At 48.4% G+C, this 21,010-nt stretch overlaps 1 protein-coding gene across 3 annotated transcripts in view; it reads left to right on the top strand.

The window, feature by feature from the left end:
- Positions 1-21,010, top strand: part of LOC119971383 (sodium/hydrogen exchanger 5-like) — a 416,159-nt gene that overhangs the window by 338,766 nt on the left and 56,383 nt on the right. For all 3 annotated transcript variants that reach the window (XM_038806843.1, XM_038806842.1, XM_038806844.1), the window contains exon 11: positions 17,855-17,940. In XM_038806843.1, the coding sequence (XP_038662771.1) occupies positions 17,855-17,940 (86 nt within the window). The remainder of the gene's footprint in view (positions 1-17,854; positions 17,941-21,010) is intronic.

Here is a 21,010-nt window from a genome sequence, read left to right as displayed (position 1 = left end):
CTCACAGACAAGGGGGTTCCCTCCCCAGGCATCAGGGCATTTCCCAACTGCACAAACATCGGAGAAAACTCTCCCCACAGGCATCGGGGCTTTTCCCCCCCCCCCTCCCAACAGTAGCATCGCCCCTCCCAGCACACATAAGGGGAATCCTCCTCCAAATGGGTCTCCCCAGAGGCCCCGCCACTAGCACTACCATCCCAGCACTGTCGGTGACACAACAAGGCCGCTAAACCTCACGAGAGGCCTATCGCGAGATCTGCAATGCGCGGAATGCCTCACAAGATCTAACAAGGTCTTGTGAGACGTCGCGATCTGAATCTTGCCCTTACTGGGTGAGATCCAGATTAACATATTTAAGTGAACCATTAGGCTCATTTAAATATGTTGCCGTTCTATTCTCCCGAGGCCCAGGAATGAACACCCACGCCTGGGAGATATCGGCATGGCGTCATTTAACATTGGTTCACATAAACATGGACGAGGCATAATAGCATCTGAGGGGTGTTGTGTTTGGTCCTTTATACCTGACAAAGGAATCCACCAAACACTTTGACTTGTCCAAACCAGAATCTTTTATAGCAATTTGATACAGAGCACGTTATCATAGAAACTGCTTATTATTCCTCTGGAATCTGCACCTAGCACTGACCATTCACAAGTATGTCTTATTACCCTCTCAATCTTCTTCTGAAGATTGCCGGATGTGTCTCCCGTTATGTGGCAGTCACTGGTCACGTGACCTTGGTCGAGAGACCGCATGGTGTGCCGGCACCGCCACCTGCTGGTTGGAGGTCACATGTCATCCATCTGGTTTTTTAAAATAATATTTTATTGAGGTATTTGAAAATTTTTAGAACAGTAACATAGACAATGACATCAACATGGTACAATAAACATTTCCTCCCCCAGCCCAATCTTCACGCACCTCAACCATACAACAACATTCTGCCCGCTCCTCCCCCCCTTGGAATACTGCATCTGCAGCACGGTAGCATTGTGGATAGCGCAATTGCTTCACAGCTCCAGGGTCCCAGGTTCGATTCCGGCTTGGGTCACTGTCTGTGTGGAGTCTGCACATCCTCCCCATGTGTGCGTGGGTTTCCTCCGGGTGCTCCGGTTTCCTTCCACAGTCCAAAGATGTGCAGGTTAGGTGGATTGGCCATGATAAATTGCCCTGAGTGTCCAAAAGTGCCCTTAGTGTTGGGTGGGGTTACTGGGTTATGGGGATAGGGTGGAGGTGTTGACCTTGGGTAGGGTGCTCTTTCCAAGAGTTGGTGCAGACTCGATGGGCCGAATGGCCTCCTTCTGCACTGTAAATTCTATCTATGCTGGCATTTTACTTTTCCCCGAGAAAGTCGACGAACGGTTGCCACCTCCGGATGAACCCTAACATTGATCCTCTTAAGGCGGACTTTATTTTCTCGAGACTGAGAAACCCAGCCATGTCACTAACCCAGGTCTCTACACTCAGGGACTTCAAGTCCCTCCACATTAACAAGATCCGTCTCCGGGCGACCAGGGAGGCAAAGGCCGAGAAAATAAAATGAAATGAAATGAAAATCGCTTATTGTCGCAAGTAGGCTTCAAATGAAGTTACTGTGAAAAGCCCCTAGTCGCCACATTCCGGCGCCTGTTCGTGGAGGCTGGTACGGGAATTGTACCGTGCTGTTGGCCTGCCTTGGTCTGCTTTCAAAGCCAGCGATTTAGCCCTGTGCTAAACCAGCCCCTACGTCGGTCTCTTTCGCACCCTGAACTTCCGGATCTTCCGACACTCCAGAAATCGCTACCTCCGGACTCGGCATCTCATGAAAGAATTTTTAAAAAGCTCCCACCTCAGCCAGTAAGACTGCGAATGTATCATTGCTGGAGGGCCTTCTATTGGCCTGTCAGCTCGGGAGTCTTAATTGGATGGTGAATATGTGCCCCAGACACCAATTGGTCAAACCTAAAAAAATCCATTAGGCATCTGACATCAACTTCTGTAAAATATTTTTTATTCTCCATTTTCACATTTTCTCCAGAATTTACACCCCACCCACAAGCAGTAAATGGTAAGAAATACAAAGTCAATTTCCTTATCAACAACAATGATCCCATCCTCCCACCACCCCAAGCAACGACCCACCTGACAATATAAGCATCAAATAGAACAAACCCTCCCGCGGTGGGACAAACAAAGGAGAAATAAAAGAGAAAGGAATTAGGAATCGCCTATGGTCACCATTAACCTATAGAGTCCCTCCCACCCTCCCCCTCCCCCTAACATTCAATGACATCCAATCCCAGAAAGAGTACCGTAGATGATACCCATGCATTGCAAGCCCCCCCCCCCCCCCCCCCCCCTCCCCAGCTCCTCCCCTCCACTTCCTCTTACAAAAATCCTCCCGCCAACCTCTGTTCCTTCCCCCCAACTTTCCACCCCGGCTAGACTCATTGGGACCTATTCTGTCAGGCTCCGATAGCTGCAGCCCCTCCCCCCAACTCACTCCCGTTCACTGGCCGGCTTAAACCGGCCAGCGTGGATGCCCCCGCCTGGGTCTCTTTCCCCCTTGTCCGGCCCCAGGAAAACCAAGAAATCCCCTTTAGCACACAAACACCGCATACACACCCAAGCTCCAAAGAACCATCATTGCAAGTGAAAGTCACCCTCTCTTCCCTTGTCCAAGTAGATACAACGTTGGCTCATTTAGCACATACACCCGCCACAGTGAAAAAATACAGCTACATGAGGCTACATCGGTACATGACCATTTCTCAATTCAGCCACAGTCCTTCTGCTTTCGCAAACTCCTCACTGCTTCCGCCGTCCCAAAATCAAATTCCTTGGATTTGTAGGTCACCCTCAACTTAGCTGGATATACTATGCCGCACCGCACCTTACTGATGTACAGCGCCTTCTTCACCCGGCTGAAGGCAGCCCACCTCCTTGCCAACTCCACCGTAAAGTCCTGATATATGCATATACCAGCTCCAGCCAACTGCACCACACGCTTCTGCTTTGCACAGCACAGGGCAGCAGGGTAGCATGGTGGTTAGCATAAATGCTTCACAGCTCCAGGGTCCCAGGTTCGATTCCCGGCTGGGTCACTGTCTGTGTGGAGTCTGCACGTCCTCCCCTTGTGTGCGTGGGTTTCCTCCGGGTGCTCCGGTTTCCTCCCACAGTCCAAAGATGTGCGGGTTAGGTGGATTGGCCATGCTAAATTGCCCGTAGTGTCCTAAAATGTAAGGTTAAGGGGGGGGGGGGGGTTGTTGGGTTACGGGTATAGGGTGGATACGTGGGTTTGAGTAGGGTGAACATGGCTCGGCACAACATTGAGGGCCAAAGGGCCTGTTCTGTGCTGTACTGTTCTATGTTCTAGTACCTTCTCCTTCACACTGTACCTACGGAAGCACAGAGTCACTCCTCTTGGCGTCTCACTCTCCTTTGGTACAGACCTCCACGACCGAGCCCGATCCAGTTCATATTGGGACGGATTATCCCCCTCCCCCAATAGCTTCGCCAACACCATGGCAAAATACTCAGTCGGCCTCGGGCCTTCCACTCCTTCGGGCAGACCCACAATACTTAGATTCTGTCGCCTGAATCTGTTTTCCAAGTCGTCCATTTTGGTTCGCAGACCCTCGTTGATCTATATCACCTTCCGCATCGCCTTCCCCATCGAGGTAAGATGCTCACTCTGCTGCAATAATGTCTCTTCCACTTCCTTCAGCGCCTCGCCTTGCTCCCGTACCTCCGCCACTGCAATTAATACTCACCAAGGCAATCACCTCCTCCACCAGCACTTTCAATACCGCCCCCATCTCCTTCCTCATCGCCTCCATGTGTTTTGTGAACTGCCTTTCGAGTTCCTCGGCCATCACCTTAGTAATTTCTTCAGCCGTGGGCAATGCGGCCTCCCCTGATGCCCCAGCCTCCATTTTTCTTGCCGTCCCCGCGGTGACCTTTCCACTCCCCGACGGACTTTCAGCTGCTTTTTTCACAGCCATTTTTTTACTTGTTCCCGACATCTTCCTTTACTGTGCCTTCTCCCTGTTTTTGCCGCCCCTGTTACCCCTGGGACAGGGCGTTAGAACCCGATAATGCCGTTCCCGAGCAGGAGCCCTCCAATGTGCGGCTGCCTCCCGCCCACCGTCATTGGAAGTGCTCCGCTGACATCAACTTGACGTTGGTTTAAGATCTGGAAGTTCACCCGACACTGGGTCCGGGATCCCAAAACAAGTAATTCAGCCTGGACTGTTCACTGACTTCGGTTCCAAACTCACTGATGTCCACAACTACCTAGATTATACTCCTTCCTTTGATCTCCTAGAGTCCAGTTACAGATTAAATTAATACTGCAAATGCAATGCGTTACTTAAGGGCTGCAAGCTTTGTAAAAGGCAAGGCATATCTGTCAAGTTCTTTCGGAAACCGTCAGAGCGTATAGATAAAAGAAATGCTGTAAATATTGTGTGAATGGATTTTCAACAGGCATTTGATAAGATATAATATAAGAGGCTTGTTGATAAGATTGAGACATCGGGCGGGATTCTCCGACCCCCCGCCGGGTCGGAGAATCGCTGGGGGCCGGCGTCAATCCCGCCCCCGCCGTGTCCCGAATTCTCCGCCACCAGAAATTCAGCGGGGGCGGGAATCGCGCCAGACGGCGGGCCCCCCCGGCAATTCTCTGGCCTGCGATGGGCTGAAGTCCCACTGTTGTCAAGCCTCTCCCGCCGGCAGGAATCAAAACACCTACCTGACCGGCGGGATTGGCGGCGTGGGGGGGCGGCGGGTTCCTGGGGGGGGGGCGCGGGGCGATCTGACCCCGGGGGATGCCCCCACGATGGCCTGGCCCGCGATCGGGGCCCACCGATTGGCGGGTGGGCCTGTGCCGTGGGGACACTCTTTTTCTTCCGCCTTCGCCATGGTCTTCACCATGGCGGAGGCGGAAGAGATCCCACCCCCCCTGCGCACGCACCGGGATGACGTCAGCAGCCGCTGATGCTCCGGCGCATGCGCGGACTTACGCCGGCCGACAAAGTCCTTTCAGCCCTGGCTGGAATGGCGCCAAAGGCTATCCAAGCCAGCCGGCGGAGCGCCAACCACTCCGGCGCGGGACTAGCCCCTCAATGTTAGGGCTTGGCCTCTAAAGGTGCGGAGACTTCCGCACCTTGGGGCACCCCGACGCCGGAGTGGTTCACGCCACCAACATGCCGGGACCCCCCCGCCCCGCCGGGTAGGGGAGAATCCCAGACATGGTATTAAATGGAAATAAGAGCAAAATTTGTTGGTAACATTCAACAGTCTGGATACTCGGTGTCAGTGGAGAGCGGGAGAAAAGTTACCTTTTCAGATTGGCGGCTTTTCATCATAACTGGCCAAGGTTAGAGATGTGACAGGTTTGAAGCAAATACAAAGTCAGGGAAAGTGGGGAAGGGACAAAAACAAAACAAAAGGGGAGGTCTGTCAACTGGCGGCGGGCAGGAGGGATGTTGGGCAGAATTTGACCAGAATCTGGCAAAGTGTCAGGCTCAGACAGATAACTGATGTGCAACATTGCAGTTACACAGCCCAGTTTTATCACGGAATCTTTGTCAAAAAAAGAGTGGCCGTGGTTTATGCCTTTACTCTGGTGAAGCAGGGCCTCTTAGAGTAAGGAACGAGCGCCAAACAGATCTTTAGAGGGCGCCACAATCAGTGCTGCATTGAATGGACCCCAGCCCACATCACGGAGGTCTTGGGGGCTCTTCCAATACATCCCCCCCACCCCCCACCAACATTCATCTCTGGCAATGCCATGCCCCCGACATTGATCACTGGCAACACTCCCCGACATTCAGCAGCAACCCGTGACATGCGTAAGCAGAAAACCCCCCTCAATCTCCACTCCCTCCCCCAAAACTCAACACACATCAAAGCAACCCCCACCTCCATGGGGCTGCCATTTTGGTCTATCTCTGGCACTGCCTCCTGGCAGAGGTTGACAGTACTAACCTGGCAGTGCCAACCTGGGCCAGTGCAGTGCCAGGGCACTGCCCAGTAATGTCCCTCTACACTCCCCTGGCAGCTGTATTTATCTCTGCGCCCCTAGAGGAATCCGCTCGACTACCACACGCCTGGCCAAGCATGTTGTCAGCTCGGTGATGAATGAATAATGCAGTAATCAGGAGGGATCATTTAGTGGGGGTCCATTAGTAAAATTAAAATTTGTTCAAATCTATTAAAATCCTGTGACATCGGCGGCGAGGCGAGGGGAAAAATCTGGAAACGTGATCTCTCCGGCGAGAATCGTTTTTTCTTGATTCCGGCAAAATTCTCTGCCCTCACCACTGATCCCATGGATGGGGAGTACGGGCTGACGATTCCACTCAGAGGCTAGGATTTTGTGGTTGTAATGATAGCGAAAATGCCTACAGTGGAAATTAAGATGCCCTTTGTTGAAAGAATGTGGTATGATGGACAGGATTATCCGGTCCTGCCCAAGGTCAGCGGACCTATTAATGGTACATTAAATTGTCTCTCCCGCCTGTGACAATTGTGGGGCGGGCAGGATTGGAAAATTTGCCACTATTATTTAATTCTTCACTCTTCAGCTACAATTTATTAGCAGTCAATCAGAAAGACAATCAAGTCTGGTAAGAAGAATGAAGATCAGGTTTGAACCTTTGATTTGTTGAAATGAATACAAAGGCATTGGAGTTGCTGTCCTCTAACTAGTTAATACTTGGTTGACTAGACTTCTTTTTTTTAAATAATAACTAAATGTTCCATGAGAGACCCTTGCCAAGCTTTGTTCCAGAATTGATGTTGAGGAAACTGTTTAAATGTTGGTGGACATTTTTTTTTGGTTTGCCATCAATAAAAGTTTGAGGATGATGTCCACTTTGAGTGATGTCAGGCTGCCAGATTCAGGTTTTATGGCCAAATCTGCATCTCTCCTAAGGCCCGAGGAACATACGCAGGGCTCTGAGCAATGGCACTTGAATGCTGGGTAATTGTAAACATTCACAAAGAGCCAACGGATTCGAAAATCCAGCCGTCTTAATAAGATTAAAAATGAAATCATTTTCTCTCTCGTCATGCAGTATCCTTATTGTCCAAAAGTTTATCCCACGATATCATTATGGGGCAAGGCGGGAAGGCAGGCTGCAAGAAATACCTCAGCCAGTACAGGGATTGAATATGCACTGTGATGGAACCATCAATTCACCAGACACGTGTTTCCCATATGAATCTAGGCTTTAATCGACTTACTACAGAGCCAGCCTGTTACCCGTTGATGACCTCTCAGTGAACTGCAGGCTGCCTCTGGATAAGGGTATTTATACAGCAGCACTAGGGGGAGGAGCCGTAGGCAGAGCCAAGGGTGGAGCCCTGTACAAGCTCCTGAGCATTCCCAGAGCTACTCCCCCTAGTGGTCGGATAACGCTATTGCGCTTACAAAGACATAGTGTGAATTATCATGTTACATTCACCACATTCACTCCCTGCAAAAAAATCAAGTCCGGCGGGGGTGGTGGTCTACAACGTCAGTCTGTCCGGTGGTCGAATTGTCCGCTGTGATCTGCAGAGCACCGGGGTTGCAGCCTCTTGCAGTGGCTGGATGGGTGTTGTGTGCTGGGGTACGATGGCGGACTCCAGGGAGGGTTGTATCCGAGCTTCATACTCTCCTGGTTCGACTGGGGGCGCTGGGGGCTGGCCGGCGCGGGTGCGCGGAACTGGTGGAGCGAGCTCGGGAGCGAGAAGGGGCGGCAGCATGGGGTGTAGGGTGAGAGGTCCTTCTATGGGGTTAGAGGGGGCGCTGGATCCAGCGGGTGCCAGATTCTGGAGGCGATACCGTGTCCTGGCGGCTGTCAGGGAACTCGACGAATGCGTACTGGGGGTTGGAGTGGAGCAGGCGCACCTTTTAAACAAGGGGGTCGGTTTTGTGTGCCCTGACGTGTTTCCTCAGATGTACGGGGCCCGGTGTCCTCAGCCATGCCGGAAGTGAGACCCCCGTGGTAGTGCCCCTGGAAAAGACGAAGAGCCTCTCGTGAGGGGTCTGATTGGTCGCTGTGCACAAAAGCGACCTAATAGCGTGAAGCGCGTCTGGGAGGACTTCCTGCCACTGGGGGACTTGGAGCTTTCTAGACCGGAGGGTCAGTAGGACGGTCTTCCAGACCGTTGCGTTCTCCCTCTCCACCTGCCCATTCCCCCTGGGGTTGTAGCTGGTAGTCCTGCTCGAGGCGATGCCCTTGTCGAGCAGGCACTGACGAAGATCGTCGCTCATGAAGGACGAACCCCGGTCGCTGTGTACGTAGCTGGGGAAACCAAACAGGGTGAAGATGCTATGCAGGGCCCTAATGACTGTGTGGGAGGTCATGTCGGGGCACGGGATAGCGAATGGGAAATGGGAGAACTCGTCTACGACGTTTAAAAAGTAAACTTTCTTGTTAGTTGAGGGGAGTGGCCCTTTGAAATCAATCGCGAGGCGTTCAAAGGGCCTAGAAGCCTTGACCAGGTGGGCCCTGTCTGGTCTATAGAATTGCGGTTTGCACTCCGCACAGATCGGGCAGTCCCTGGTGACCGCTTTTACCTCCTCGTTGGAGAAAGGCAGGTTTCGGGCCCTGATGTAGTGGACGAGCCAGGTGACCCCCGGGTGGCAGAGGTGACTTTCAATCGGTCAATCTGCGTGCTGGCGCATGTCCCGCGGGATAGGGCATCCGGAGGCTCGTTGAGCTTCCCGGGTCGATACTTAATGTCGTAATTGTAGGTGGAGAGTTCGATCCGCTTTGCCCACATGACCGCTTTGGCGATGTCCTCCTTGATGCCGTCGAAGGCCTGGCGTGCCTCGGCTGACAGGGGAAATTGTGTGGCCCTAAAGAGGGGGCGGGCTTTGTCCGCATATTGAGGGACCCACTGGGCGTAGTAGGAAAAGAAACCCACGCACCGTTTGAGGGCCTTGGGGCAATGGGGGAGGCGGGGCCCAGGACTCTGTTCTCCACGACGTAGCCGAGGATGGCTAGTCTGGTTGTGCGGAAAACGTATTTCTCCTTGTTATAAGTGAGATTCAGTTTCTGTGCCGTCTGGAGAAAACGGTGGAGGTTGGCGTCGTGGTCCTGCTGGTCATAGCCGCAGATGGTGACATTGTCCAAGTACGGAAACGTGGCCCGCAGCCCGTACTGGCCCACCATTCGGTCCATTGCTCGTTGGAACACCGAGACCCCATTAGTGACGCCGAAAGGGACCCGGAGGAAATGGGAAGCCATCGTCTTCGAATGCCGTGTAGTGGTGGTCCTCCGGGCGGATTGGGAGCTGGTGGTATGCAGACTTCAGATCCACCGTGGAAAAGAGCCGGTACTGGGCGATCTGGTTTACCATGTCTGCAATCCTGGGGAGGGGATACGCGTCGAGGAGCGTAAATCTATTTATGGTCTGACTATAGTCGACAACCATGCGGAATTTTTCCCCCGTCTTAATGACCACCACCTGAGCTCTCCAGGGACTATTGCTGGCCTCTATAATCCCCTGACTGAGAAGCCCTCGGACCTCTGCTCTGATAAATACCCGATCCTGCAGGCTGTATCGCCTGCTACGAGTGGCCACGGGTTTACAGTCCTTTGTGAGATTGGCGAAGAGAGGAGGGGGGGGGGGGATTCGCAGCGTAGCGAGGCTGCAGATAGTGAGTGGGGGCAGGGGCCCGCCGAAGCTGAGGGTGAGGCTCTTGAGATTATATTGAAAGTCTAGGCCTAATAAGAGTGGCGCGCAGAGGTCGGGCAAAACGTAGAGTTTGAATTTTGAGTAGCTAGCGCCTCGGATTGTGAGTGTCGCGGCGGTGCGCCCCTGGATCTGGACCGAATGGGAGTCTGAAGCGAGCGTGATAGTTTGCTGCACGTGGAAAACGAGGAGCGAACAGCGTCTTACCAGGTCTGGATGTATGAAGCTCTCAGTGCTCCCGGAGTCGAAGAGGCATGGCGTTTTGTACCCGTTGATTCGGACCTCTGCCATCGAATTTCGCAGATGCTTCGGGCGTGATTGGTCCAGAGTGACTGCGCAGAGTTGCGGGTAGTCGGCGGCTCGATCAGCTGCCCTCTGAGTTCATAGTCGTATTCTTCCGATGAGTTGTCCGAGCGCGGAGATGCAGGTCGGGCCCGTGGATCGCACGTAGCGGGCGGCGAGGAAGATGGCGTCCAAGATGGCGGCCCCCATGGATCGCATGTGGCTGGAGGGGGCGGAACAGGGCATAGGCCGCAGCGTTTCGGGCCCCGCAGGCCTGCGGGTGAGGGGAGCGATTACTTCGTGCCGCTGGGGAGTTGGAAGCTGGGGCCCTTTTAGCGAGGCACACTCTTGCGTAATGGCCTTTCCGCCCGCAGCTGCTGCAGGTCGCGTTGCGGGCCGGGCAGTGCTGCCGCGGATGCTGGTTCTGGCCGCAGAAATGGCAGGCTGGAGCAGCATGGTGGCTGGCTGGGGCAGCATGGTGGCTGGCTGGGGCAGCATGGTGGCTGGCTGGGGCAGCATGGTGGCTGAGCGGCCGCGTAGCACAGGCCTGGGGGAGTCGCTGGTTGGGGACCCATGATTGGGTCGCGGGGTCCGCGGGGAACGAGTTAAGGCTGCGGAAGGAGACCTCCATCGTGGTAGCAGCTTCCACAGTCATTTCTAAGTCTTGGGCCCCCTTTTCCAACAATCGCTGGTGCACATTATTAGACCTGAGGCCCGCTACAAAAACATCGCGTACAGCAAGTTCTCTGTGTTCAGCCGCGGTAACCGCTTGATAATTACAGTCATTGGACAAATTATTGAGTTCCCTTAGAAATTTGGCGAGTGATTCTGTAGGCCGCTGGCGGCGAGTCGTGAACACATGGCGTGCGTAAACTTCTTTAATGGGCCTCACATATATCTTATCGAGTACTGCTAGCGCTGCAGTATATGAACCGGCCGAGTTTAGCTGTGTAGAGATTCTGTGGCTCACCCTCGAGTGCAGTAGACTTAACTTCTGTTCCTCTGTTGTTTCGGCTGTGCTCGCTTCTGCCAGGTAGGCCTTGAAGCACCTCAGCCAGTGGGAGAAGATTTCTTTAGCCTCTGCATCCTGCGGGTCGAGTTCCAGACATCCAGGCTTGAGGGCTGATTCCATGATTGATCTTGACTGTTCTTAAGTCGATTAAATTGATGGAACCATCAATTCACCAGACACGTGTTTCCGATATGAATCTAGGCTTTAATCGACTTGCTACAGAGCCTGCCTGTTACCCGTTGATGAACTCTCAGTGAACTGCAGGCTGCCTCTGGCCAAGGGTATTTATACAGCAGCACTAGGGGGAGGAGTCGTGGGAGAAGCCAAGGGTGGAGCCCTGTACAAGCTCCTGAGCATTCCCAGAGCTACTCCCCCTAGTGGTCGGATAACGCTACTGCGCTTACAAAGACATAGTGTCAATTATCATGTTACATTCACCACACACTGTTGGCGTTATTCTGCACCAAGCTCTGGCCATCGAGCTAACTGAGATAATTGGCTCCCACTGAGTCAATTGATAACCTTAAACTTTGTTGTTATCATGGCCAGAATAATCCATTCTGGAGCCTACCTATGGTGGTAGGAGCGGAAGTGGGGGTAATTTCAGCTGGAGGGGGTGGGATGCCTGAACATGCAAGTTCTTGCACTGTTCAGTAAATATGCACCCATGAGGAGTTTGTTGATTCTCGTGGCAGGGGTAAGCAGGACATCATCATCCCTACTATTACCGCATGGGATCGAAGGGCTGGGCATTACATTTCAGGCCAGCCTACACTACCGCATGCACCTTTGCCTGGCTACTGCTCCACGCTCCCTCGCTAACCCTTCCTCCCTTCCTAGGTCATCCTCCAAGCATCTTCTACTGCTTTAAAAGAGTAGGCTGGCATTTACAGATGTTCCCCAAACAGGCAATGCAGCGGCAACTCATCGTTAATCATGGAAGTAATCTATCTTGCCACGAAGGCGCTACCCTTTTTAATGGGGCTATATGACATGAAGATGCATACAAAAGGGCTCCCTGAATCTACTTTCAGTGGCGGCATGTAGGAGGAGGTTGCACATTGGAGGGCTCCTGCTCGAGGCTTGATTTTTTAGAATTTAATGCCTGGTCGCAAGGGCAATTTTTGGTTAAATAAGTGCAGGAAGACATCAGGAAGAAAGATGTTCAAAACCCAAAGGAAAATGGCCGTGAAGAAGGGAGCTAATGAAGGTTCGCCGTCGTGTGGAAGGGTCGGCTCAGGAACTGGAAGGAAGGCAGAGGCTGGGTCGTCGGGTGAGGCCGCACGGCTCACGGCGAAAAAGATGACCAAGGTGATGGTCGTGAAACTTGAAAAACAGTTCACAAAGCACATGGAGTGATGAGGAAGGAGATGATGGCAGCATTGAAGGTGCTGGTGGAGGAGGCGATTGCCCCCGTGAGGGCGGTGGTATCGAGAACATCGGCCGAGGTGCGGGAGCAGGGTGAGACACTGAAGGAAGTGGAAGCAGCATTGTCGCAACACAGTGATCAACTCACCTCAATGGGTAAGGATCTGCAGAGGGTGGTGGAGGCAAACAAGGGTCTGCGAGCCAAAATAGAGGACTTAGAAAACAGATCTAGGCGGCAAAATCTGAGGATCGTGGGTCTGCCCGAAGGGGTGGAGGGCCCGAGGCCGATGGAGTATTTTGCCAAGCAGTTGGGGGAGGGAGATGATCCCTCTCGGTACGAACTGGATCGGGCTCATAGGACGTGGAGGCCTTTACCAAAGGCAAATGAGCCGCCAAGAGCAGTGACTATTTGTTTTTGTAGGTACCGCGAGAAGGAGAAGGCCCTGTGTTGGGCAAAGCAGAAGCGGGAGGTGCAGTGGGCTGGAGCTGGTATATACCAGGACTTTACTGTGGAGTTGGCGAGGAGGCGGGCGGCCTTCAGCCGAGTGAAGATGGCACTGTATACATGAAGATTGTCATGTATAACACCGCACCGGTGCAGCATATTATACCCAGCTAAGTTGAGGGTAACCTACAAGTCCAAAGACTTTTATTTTGAGACGGTGGAAGCGGCAGAGGTGTTTGTGAAGGCAGAAGAACTGGGGCAGAAGTGAGAAATGGGACTGAGGATTGGTCTTGTGCTGAGGGTTGGGGTTTTGCAGGAGTGTATGTAGCTTTATTTTTTCACTGTATGTTGGTATTTGTGCTAAATCAGTCGACGTTGTCCATTTGGACAAGGTAAGAGTTGGGATTTTCTTTTGCAATGATGGTTCTTTGGAGTTTGTGTGTTTACACTGGAGTTGTGTGTTAAAGGGGATTTCTTTGTTTTCCTGGGACTGGGCAGGGAGGAGGGGATTGGAAGGCAGTAAGGCCGGGCAGGGGCCTCCACACTGGCTGGTTTAAGCTGGGCAGTGAACGGGAGTGTGGGGGGGGGGGGGGGCGGGGCTGCGGTCATCAGAGCCTGGTAGAACAGCAGTCTGGGAGGGGGGTGGGGGGTTTCTACAATTCATGGGTGTCATTCATTATACACTTTCGGGGATTGGATGGCCTTGAATATTAGCGGGGGTGGGGTGGACTATATATATTAATGGTGACTATGGGCGATTCCTGATTCCTTTTTGTTTTTTATTTGATGTTTATATTGTCATGCGGGTTTGGGGGTTGGTGGGAGGATGGGATCGTCGTTGTTAAGAAGGGGATTGACATTGTATTCGTTACCGTTTACTGTTTGTTGGTGGGTGTAAGTTTTGAAGAAAATGTGAAAAAAAGAATAAAAAATATTTTTAACAAAAGGGCTTCCTGACATTGTTCTTCGGGAAGCCTTTAACCCTACCCTTAAAGTCCCGAGAAGTAAGTTCCTCCTACCATTGGAAAATAATTTTTGGCCACATTAAGTTTCCCAGTCCGCTGAATTTACCACTACTGGTGGGACCAGAAGATTCCACCCCTTTGTAACTAGTGAGAAGCCACAATGATATCTCTTTGAGTATCTCACCCTTGATGCCGTCTTGTATGAAGGCAAATGCATACCATGCAATTCACATTAACCCAAACTGATCCATTTCAATCCAAACTGCACATTATTACTGACCTCTTAGTAATTTAAATAAGCTCACTGCCAAGTGTCTAAATGGCTTGGCTACTCCCTGCAACTATTTGTTGTAAACAGTATCTTGAATCCAGATTAGATTCAATGCTATGTTAATACAAATATTTTATTAAGTCTATTACAAATAAAACAATCATTGTGCCATGGGAACTTTTAAAGAGGCGACATTCCCTTTGTGACACAACTTCAATTGGTTTGCATTCTCTTTTCAATACCTTGGTTACTTTATCAGTAATTTCTAAGAAACTGCCCAAGCAAGTCGGGGCCTTTTAAGTGTCCCTTGTTCAGTAGTGTGTGAAAATCACAACTGTTTCATTTGATGGTTATCCTGTATTTGAATGCAATTTCCAATTGTACATTTGTGAATGGAATTATTAAATATGACCTACATTACAATTTCTTTGACAGCTGTCCAAAGGAAACTTAAAAGCTTCCCCCTTTTAATTATTTTAAAAGATCTATATCAGATAAAAGAATTCAAGAGGAACTGTTACATCTTTAGTCAGATGCTATCTCAGTGCCGACTTGGACAATAGTTTGAACAAAATATTGACACCATCAACTTAACTCAGAGCAAACAAGGAAGGAGTACAGTTCTGTGAGGAACACTTAAAAGATCAGTTTTGCATCAGTTGAGATGATCCCAGGAAAGGGGGCACCATTCCCTTACCAAACCTGATATAAGCACCTCAGTTCTGGTTCATAAAATCAAAATTGAAATATTGGCCACTATGTTTGCAATGAAGGTTCTGTGTCTTGTTTGTGTTCTTGTACAATGTCTGAATATATTACATCGAAATTACGACACGGAAACAGGCCCATATGGCCCAATCTCCACCTAATCCCATATGGGCAGCACGGTAGCATTGTGGATAGCACAATGGCTTCACAGCTCCAGGGTCCCAGGTTCGATTCCGGCTTGGGTCACTGTCTGTGCGGAGTCTGCACATCCTCCCCGTGTGTGCGTGGGTTTCCTCCGGGTGCTCCGGTTTCCTCCCACAGTCCAAAGATGTGCAGGTTAGGTGGATTGGCCATGATAAATTGCCCTTAGTGTCCAAAATTGCCCTTAGTGTTGGGTGGGATTACTGGGTTATTGGGATAGGGTGGAGGTGTTGAACTTGGGGAGGGTGCTCTTTCCAAGAGCCAGTGCAGACCCGATGGGCCGAATGGCCTCCTTCTGCACTGTAAATTATATGATCTTCTATGATGCCTGCTCAGTTCTAATAATCCCCTGGCATTCAGCCACTTATCTAACCATGTTATGACTGCTGGATGTTTTAAGATGGATACATTTTAAAATTTTATTGAAAGTGAAATGGAGGTAGTGTGGAGAGGGGAATGAGACATCTGACGGGACCTTACCAAGACAAGCCATGTGATTTTATACTAAATCCGCCCTGGGCCAACCCCATCTGACCTGCTTATTGTGGACACAGAAGCCCAAATAGAAACTTATTTAAAATGAGATGACAACTTTTAACACCTGAACACAAAAGAGGAGGCCACCGGCATTACCTGTACCCAGACTCTCAGATTCTCAGGGTTTGTCAGATCAAGAGCGTTGGGGAAGAGGTTCCACAACTGGTACCACTATGCCAGGCAGAAAAAATAACTACTTTGGGTTAACCACCAAGTGGAGGGCTGGTGAGGGTAAAATCTCTGCTCGAAGAGTTAAAGGCTACAGGATCACCAGGCAATACCTTGCAACAGGACGTCCATTCGATTATACTCAAAAGGGTCAAGTGAAGGGGATTTCCTTTGAAATGGACACAGGGTGATTCACCCTATACCTTGGACCTTAAAATCAAGGCCATGGGTGGGGTGTTGTCAGTGGTGTGCTCTTGCTGTCAGCTGAACCAGAAGTGTGCACCACATCCGCTCTCTTGCTTTTTCCCATTTCACATGTGATTGCAATTAAAATTTTAATTGAAAGTACTGGCAGCATGCATGGGAAACATATGTGATTCTGTGGCAAGGGATGCCATCTGCTATCAGCTGACGATGCTGCAGCTAAAGGTGGGCTATTAAGGAGCCTCCTGTCAAACAGTGAGGCTCCGCATCATGGCCACAACTTTCCTGCACAACTCCATTACCATTGAGTTAAGTTGTTAGCGCAATTCTTAGCACAATCAGGATTCTGTTACAAATTATACTAACAACCAATTTAAAATTATCTTGCAGTGTGGCTCACTTATGTGTGCTAGAAGGTACATATATTCACACAGAGCTGTGTCCTTTGATAATAGAAAGAACATGTCTACACATTGTGCCATTTTCAACTAAATAAAAGCCATTCTGTTGTTCATTCCCCATGAGAATGCCTTAACTAGTCAGACCATTGATTTTTTTGCCAAAGCTTGGCAGTTAACTATCCCCTGATGCATTCTCCATGTCAATACATCAGTGCCCATTTGCCAACCAAACAGCACTCTTCTCATGTAGTATAAATTGTTCTACCCTTTGAGATTTGATATTCTTGCAATTCTGTCCTGTTGAGTGCAAGACACAAAGCTTCAACAGCATGTCTATTTTTTGGCAATACTCAAATCACTTAATGATCTCTGTTTCATCAAAAATAGCCATTTTTTCATTCTATTGGGCCAATTTTGTAATTGCCATAGTTTATAATATTGGCACTTCTTATTGGATGAAATTTGTTCGAAGATGTCTATGGTACAGTATATTGTTTAGAACACTAACAATTTAAGTGTTTACAAGTAACTTTCAGGTTGTCAAAAATTCAATGTGATGTTTAATGATATCCTGTTGCATTGTATAAGATAGAGTGAAGGAAAAAAACTTGTCAAATACCCATATGTGACAATGACATTACTGACTGTGCAAAGAGCAAAACCTAGACTTAGAAACAACATTGACAAGAACTTACTTGCAACAGAATTGCATTCATGTGAAACTAAGATTTTAAAAAGATAAATTTAGGGTAAGGCGCTGGACGTTGGTCTCCCACTACTAGAACTCTCCAGAGAGAAAAGTCCTAATCACAGGTGAGCTGTTGAAGTGAGACGTTGAACATTGACAAATTCTTCCCAACAGAGGGGGAGCGACCATCAGATACTGGACTCAGCTAGGGAGGTTACTGTGTAAAGTTTTTGGTATGGTGGGGCTGGTCATTTGCCTTTTGACTAAGAATGCATGTGTTACATTGATGAACCTCAAAAGAAGGACTGTTTATGCCACCTCTCTCGCCCTATGTTTTCTCTCTTCAAAAGATTCTACAGATGCATGGCATCTCTTCACCTCAGCTAACCTCTTCATGTGTGCATTAGTGCATGGAATGCTGGTGGGCTGTTTTCAATCATGGGAAGTACCATTGGAAAGATGGAACCTCTCCTCACCTGATTTTCATACATATCAATTTTCCGACACAAATCTCTGAATCAGACTGAGTTACTTCCTCTCCCGAGCCTAGAACACTGAGTCTATTTATTAAGGGGCTATCATTAGCCCAGCTGAGAACAGATAATCCGGCACAGACCCAAGATTGAACCTTATTTGCCTGCTCCACATGGCCCTGAGCAATTACCCACTACATTGTTCAGGAAATATATTCATTTTCCATTTCATCACTTTTTCATCTTTAACAAGAGGAATCAATTTACATTCTGTCACAATGGATGGATGAATTGCCTACTATAGCTCTGAGCCATGCAGAGTGGGAAAATCTCAGGAAAATTCAGTTCTGTTATTTAATGCATAATGATTATTTCCTTACTTTTGATTGTGAGACTTAAGTGAATATATTTAGCGACCTGTTGAAATTAAGTGTAACTTTGATTTATCTTTTAAGGGAGGTCACATGTCATCAGGAAAATTCACATTTGCATCTATGCCAAGTAGAACGTCATTCTCTGAAACATCTGTAACAAACCTCCTGTGAGTACAGACATCCTGCTGGCATGAGTTTCTTTCTATATTTCAGCGCTGGAGAGTTCAGCATTTTACAATTTGCATTTGAGAGTGTGTTACTCATTCTCTAGACAGGTGCACAACAGCAATTTGTATTTGTATAGCACCCTAAATATAGACGCTTCAAAGGAGTATTATAAAATAAAACATGCTACATAAACAAATATTAGATCAGATGACCAAAGGTTTAGTCAAAGAGGTAAGTTTTAATGAGCGACATAAAGAAGGAAAATGAGATAGAAAGGCAGAGACGTGTAGAATTGGAATTTGTTAGCTTAGGTTCTAGGTGACTTAAGGCACTGCCATCGATGGAAGAATGATTGAAATGAGGGTTGCTGAATATACTAGAAATGGATGAACAAGATGTATCTGAGGGTTGCGGACTGGGAGGAGACTATAGAGACAAGGAAGGGTGAGGCCTTGGAGCGACTTGAAAATGAGGATCACAATTTTTTAATTATGGCATTGTTTGACCAAATAGATCCCCATTTGCATCAATTTTAAAAAATTATCATGCCTTTATATCTGATAGTCAACCAAGTAAAATTGTCCATTTATGTCAATTTGAGGGCATGCTTCCATGAATCATGACAGGTGCCCCACCTATGCACCCGTCGAGCATAGGGGAGAGTGCAGGATAGAGTTCACTGGTGGGGGGCTGGGATAACGCTCTGTAGTGGGGGGGGGGAGGGGGGGAATTGCGTGGAATGGGGTGTTTCTAATTTTATTCTTTTACATTGGGGCATCTTTCAAAAGCGGCACCCCAATCGTTGAAATACCGACGGTGGGGTTGGGTTGGTGACGGAGGGAAATTTCACTGGGCGGCTGATGCCGGAGAAAAGTGTTCAGGGATTGGTGGGGGAACAAAGTGCCTCCAGCAAGGAGTAGGGAGGGTGCTGATGGGGAGAGAACCGCTGCAATCCCACAGAAGGGGTAGGGGGTAGTTGGGCACAGCAGGAGGGGGAGGGGGGAGGGGGTGGTTCCTATGGTGGCAAGGCTGTGCTGCACGAGTTATCAGTTATAAATAAAACAAGTACTTCATTAAAACAGGGTCTGCTTTTCCTGAAGTTAGCTCAGTTTATAATGTTTGAAAGTATTAAAATTCACAAATATGGAAAATAAACACTATGATCATAACATGTAAAGTTCAATTACAGCTAAATGATGGGTTTTGACCGTAATTGTTAAATGAATGCGTTTGAGCGTAGTTGATAACAAATGAATGTAAATGATAGCTGTTGAATGCAAATTTATATCAAACTTTTCAGATAAGGATGTAGCAAGAACAGGGGTGAGAGATAAATGAGGCTTGGTGTGAGCTAAGGCACAGGCAGTAGAGTTTTATATGACCTCGAGTTTATGGAGATGGAAATAGATGTTCTTAAATGTATTTTATATATAAAAAAACAATTCTTATAACATTGTCATATTTTTTTGCTCGTGATTTGTTTTAATATTCTGTTTCAAATAGTATATAATTGAATATTACAGTCTGTTATAGTAATAATCTCTATAGCCATAACAATAATAAGATTGGAAACATTGGATAATTGTGTTTTTTCGTGTCTGCTATTTATGTGAAGCTGAGACTTAATGACTAAGGTTGACTACTTGTAATATTTGCAGATTAGTTGTGTGACTAGTTTTCATGATTTATTGAATCATGTAAATGCAAAAATTTATTTACTGCCGTCAGCTTTTATTGACTACTGCTTTTGATGTTGAAGCAATGATTAAGCTGCTTAATGTGCCATTTAGAGTCATAGAGTCATTGATGTTTACAGCATGAAAACAGGCTCTTCGGCCCAGTTTGTCCATGCCACCAGTTTCTATCACTAAGCTAGTCCCACTTGCCCGCATTTGGCCTTTATTCCTCTATACCCACCCTGCCCATGTAACTGTCTAAATGCTTTTTAAAGGACAAAATTGTACCCGCCTCTACCACTGCCTCAAAAGCCCGTCCAGATGCTCACCACCCTCTGAAGAAATTTCCCTTCTGGTCTCTTTGGTATCTCTCTCCTCTCACCTTAAACATATGCCCTCTAGTTCTAGACTCCTCTATCTTTGGGAAAAGATGTTAACTATCTACCTGCTCCTCATTATTTTATAGACCTCTATAAGATCACCCCTAAGCCTTCTACGCTCCAGGGAGAAAAGTCCCAGCCTATCCAGCCTCTCCTTATAACTCAGACCCTGAAGTCCTGGTAGCATCCACGTAAATCTCTTCTGCACTCTTTCTAGTTTAACAATATCCTTCATATAATAAGGTGACCAGAACTGAACACAGTATTCCTAGTGTGGTCTTACCAATGTCTTGTACAACTTCAACAAGACGTCCCAACTCCTGTATTCAATATTCTGACCACTAAAACCTAGCATGCTGAATGCCTTCTTCACCACCCTGTCCACCTGCGACTCCATCTCCACCTTTCACAAAGAATAAGCCATTAAGAAAACTACGCGATTCTACAGTTTATGTAAATGTGATCAAAACTGCCCCTTCCACTAATCAGTATACCTTATGGCATCATGTGAGTTTTGCCACAATGTACATGTGTGGTTTTCCTACTTGGAACCAGTACCAGTGCCAATAGTTAGGATGTTTAAAAGCAATTTCCTGCTGCAGGTTTGAGCACATTAATATCTCAGTAATTCCCAGAGCAGCTAACCAACAGAGGACAAAATATGGCAGCCATTATTTAACCCACTTCTGCCTATTTTCAATTAGTGAAATGACTTTATTAGACATGCCTTCGGTGTGGCAATGTTTGCCTCATTGTAAAAAAATTTTAAATATATTTTCTTTGAAGATTTTCTATTTATATTAAATTTATAACAAACAAACATCACACACAGCAGGTGTAACACACAACACTATAACAAAAACACAACCAACCATGTAAATATCATCCAAAAGAAAAAGAAAAGACCCCTCTTCCCACCTGTAATATCCTGCAGGGGACTTACGGGGGTGGGAATGATTGTCTTCCCTGTGGCCTTCGCAAGTACGAGCTCCTACGGTGAGGGGCGGGGGAAC

This window comes from Scyliorhinus canicula, chromosome 9, assembly GCF_902713615.1.
Source record: "Scyliorhinus canicula chromosome 9, sScyCan1.1, whole genome shotgun sequence".
NCBI classification, from domain to species: Eukaryota; Metazoa; Chordata; class Chondrichthyes; order Carcharhiniformes; family Scyliorhinidae; genus Scyliorhinus; species Scyliorhinus canicula.
Note: the sequence above shows the minus strand (reverse complement) of the source record. Positions and strands in the feature narration are given on the sequence as shown.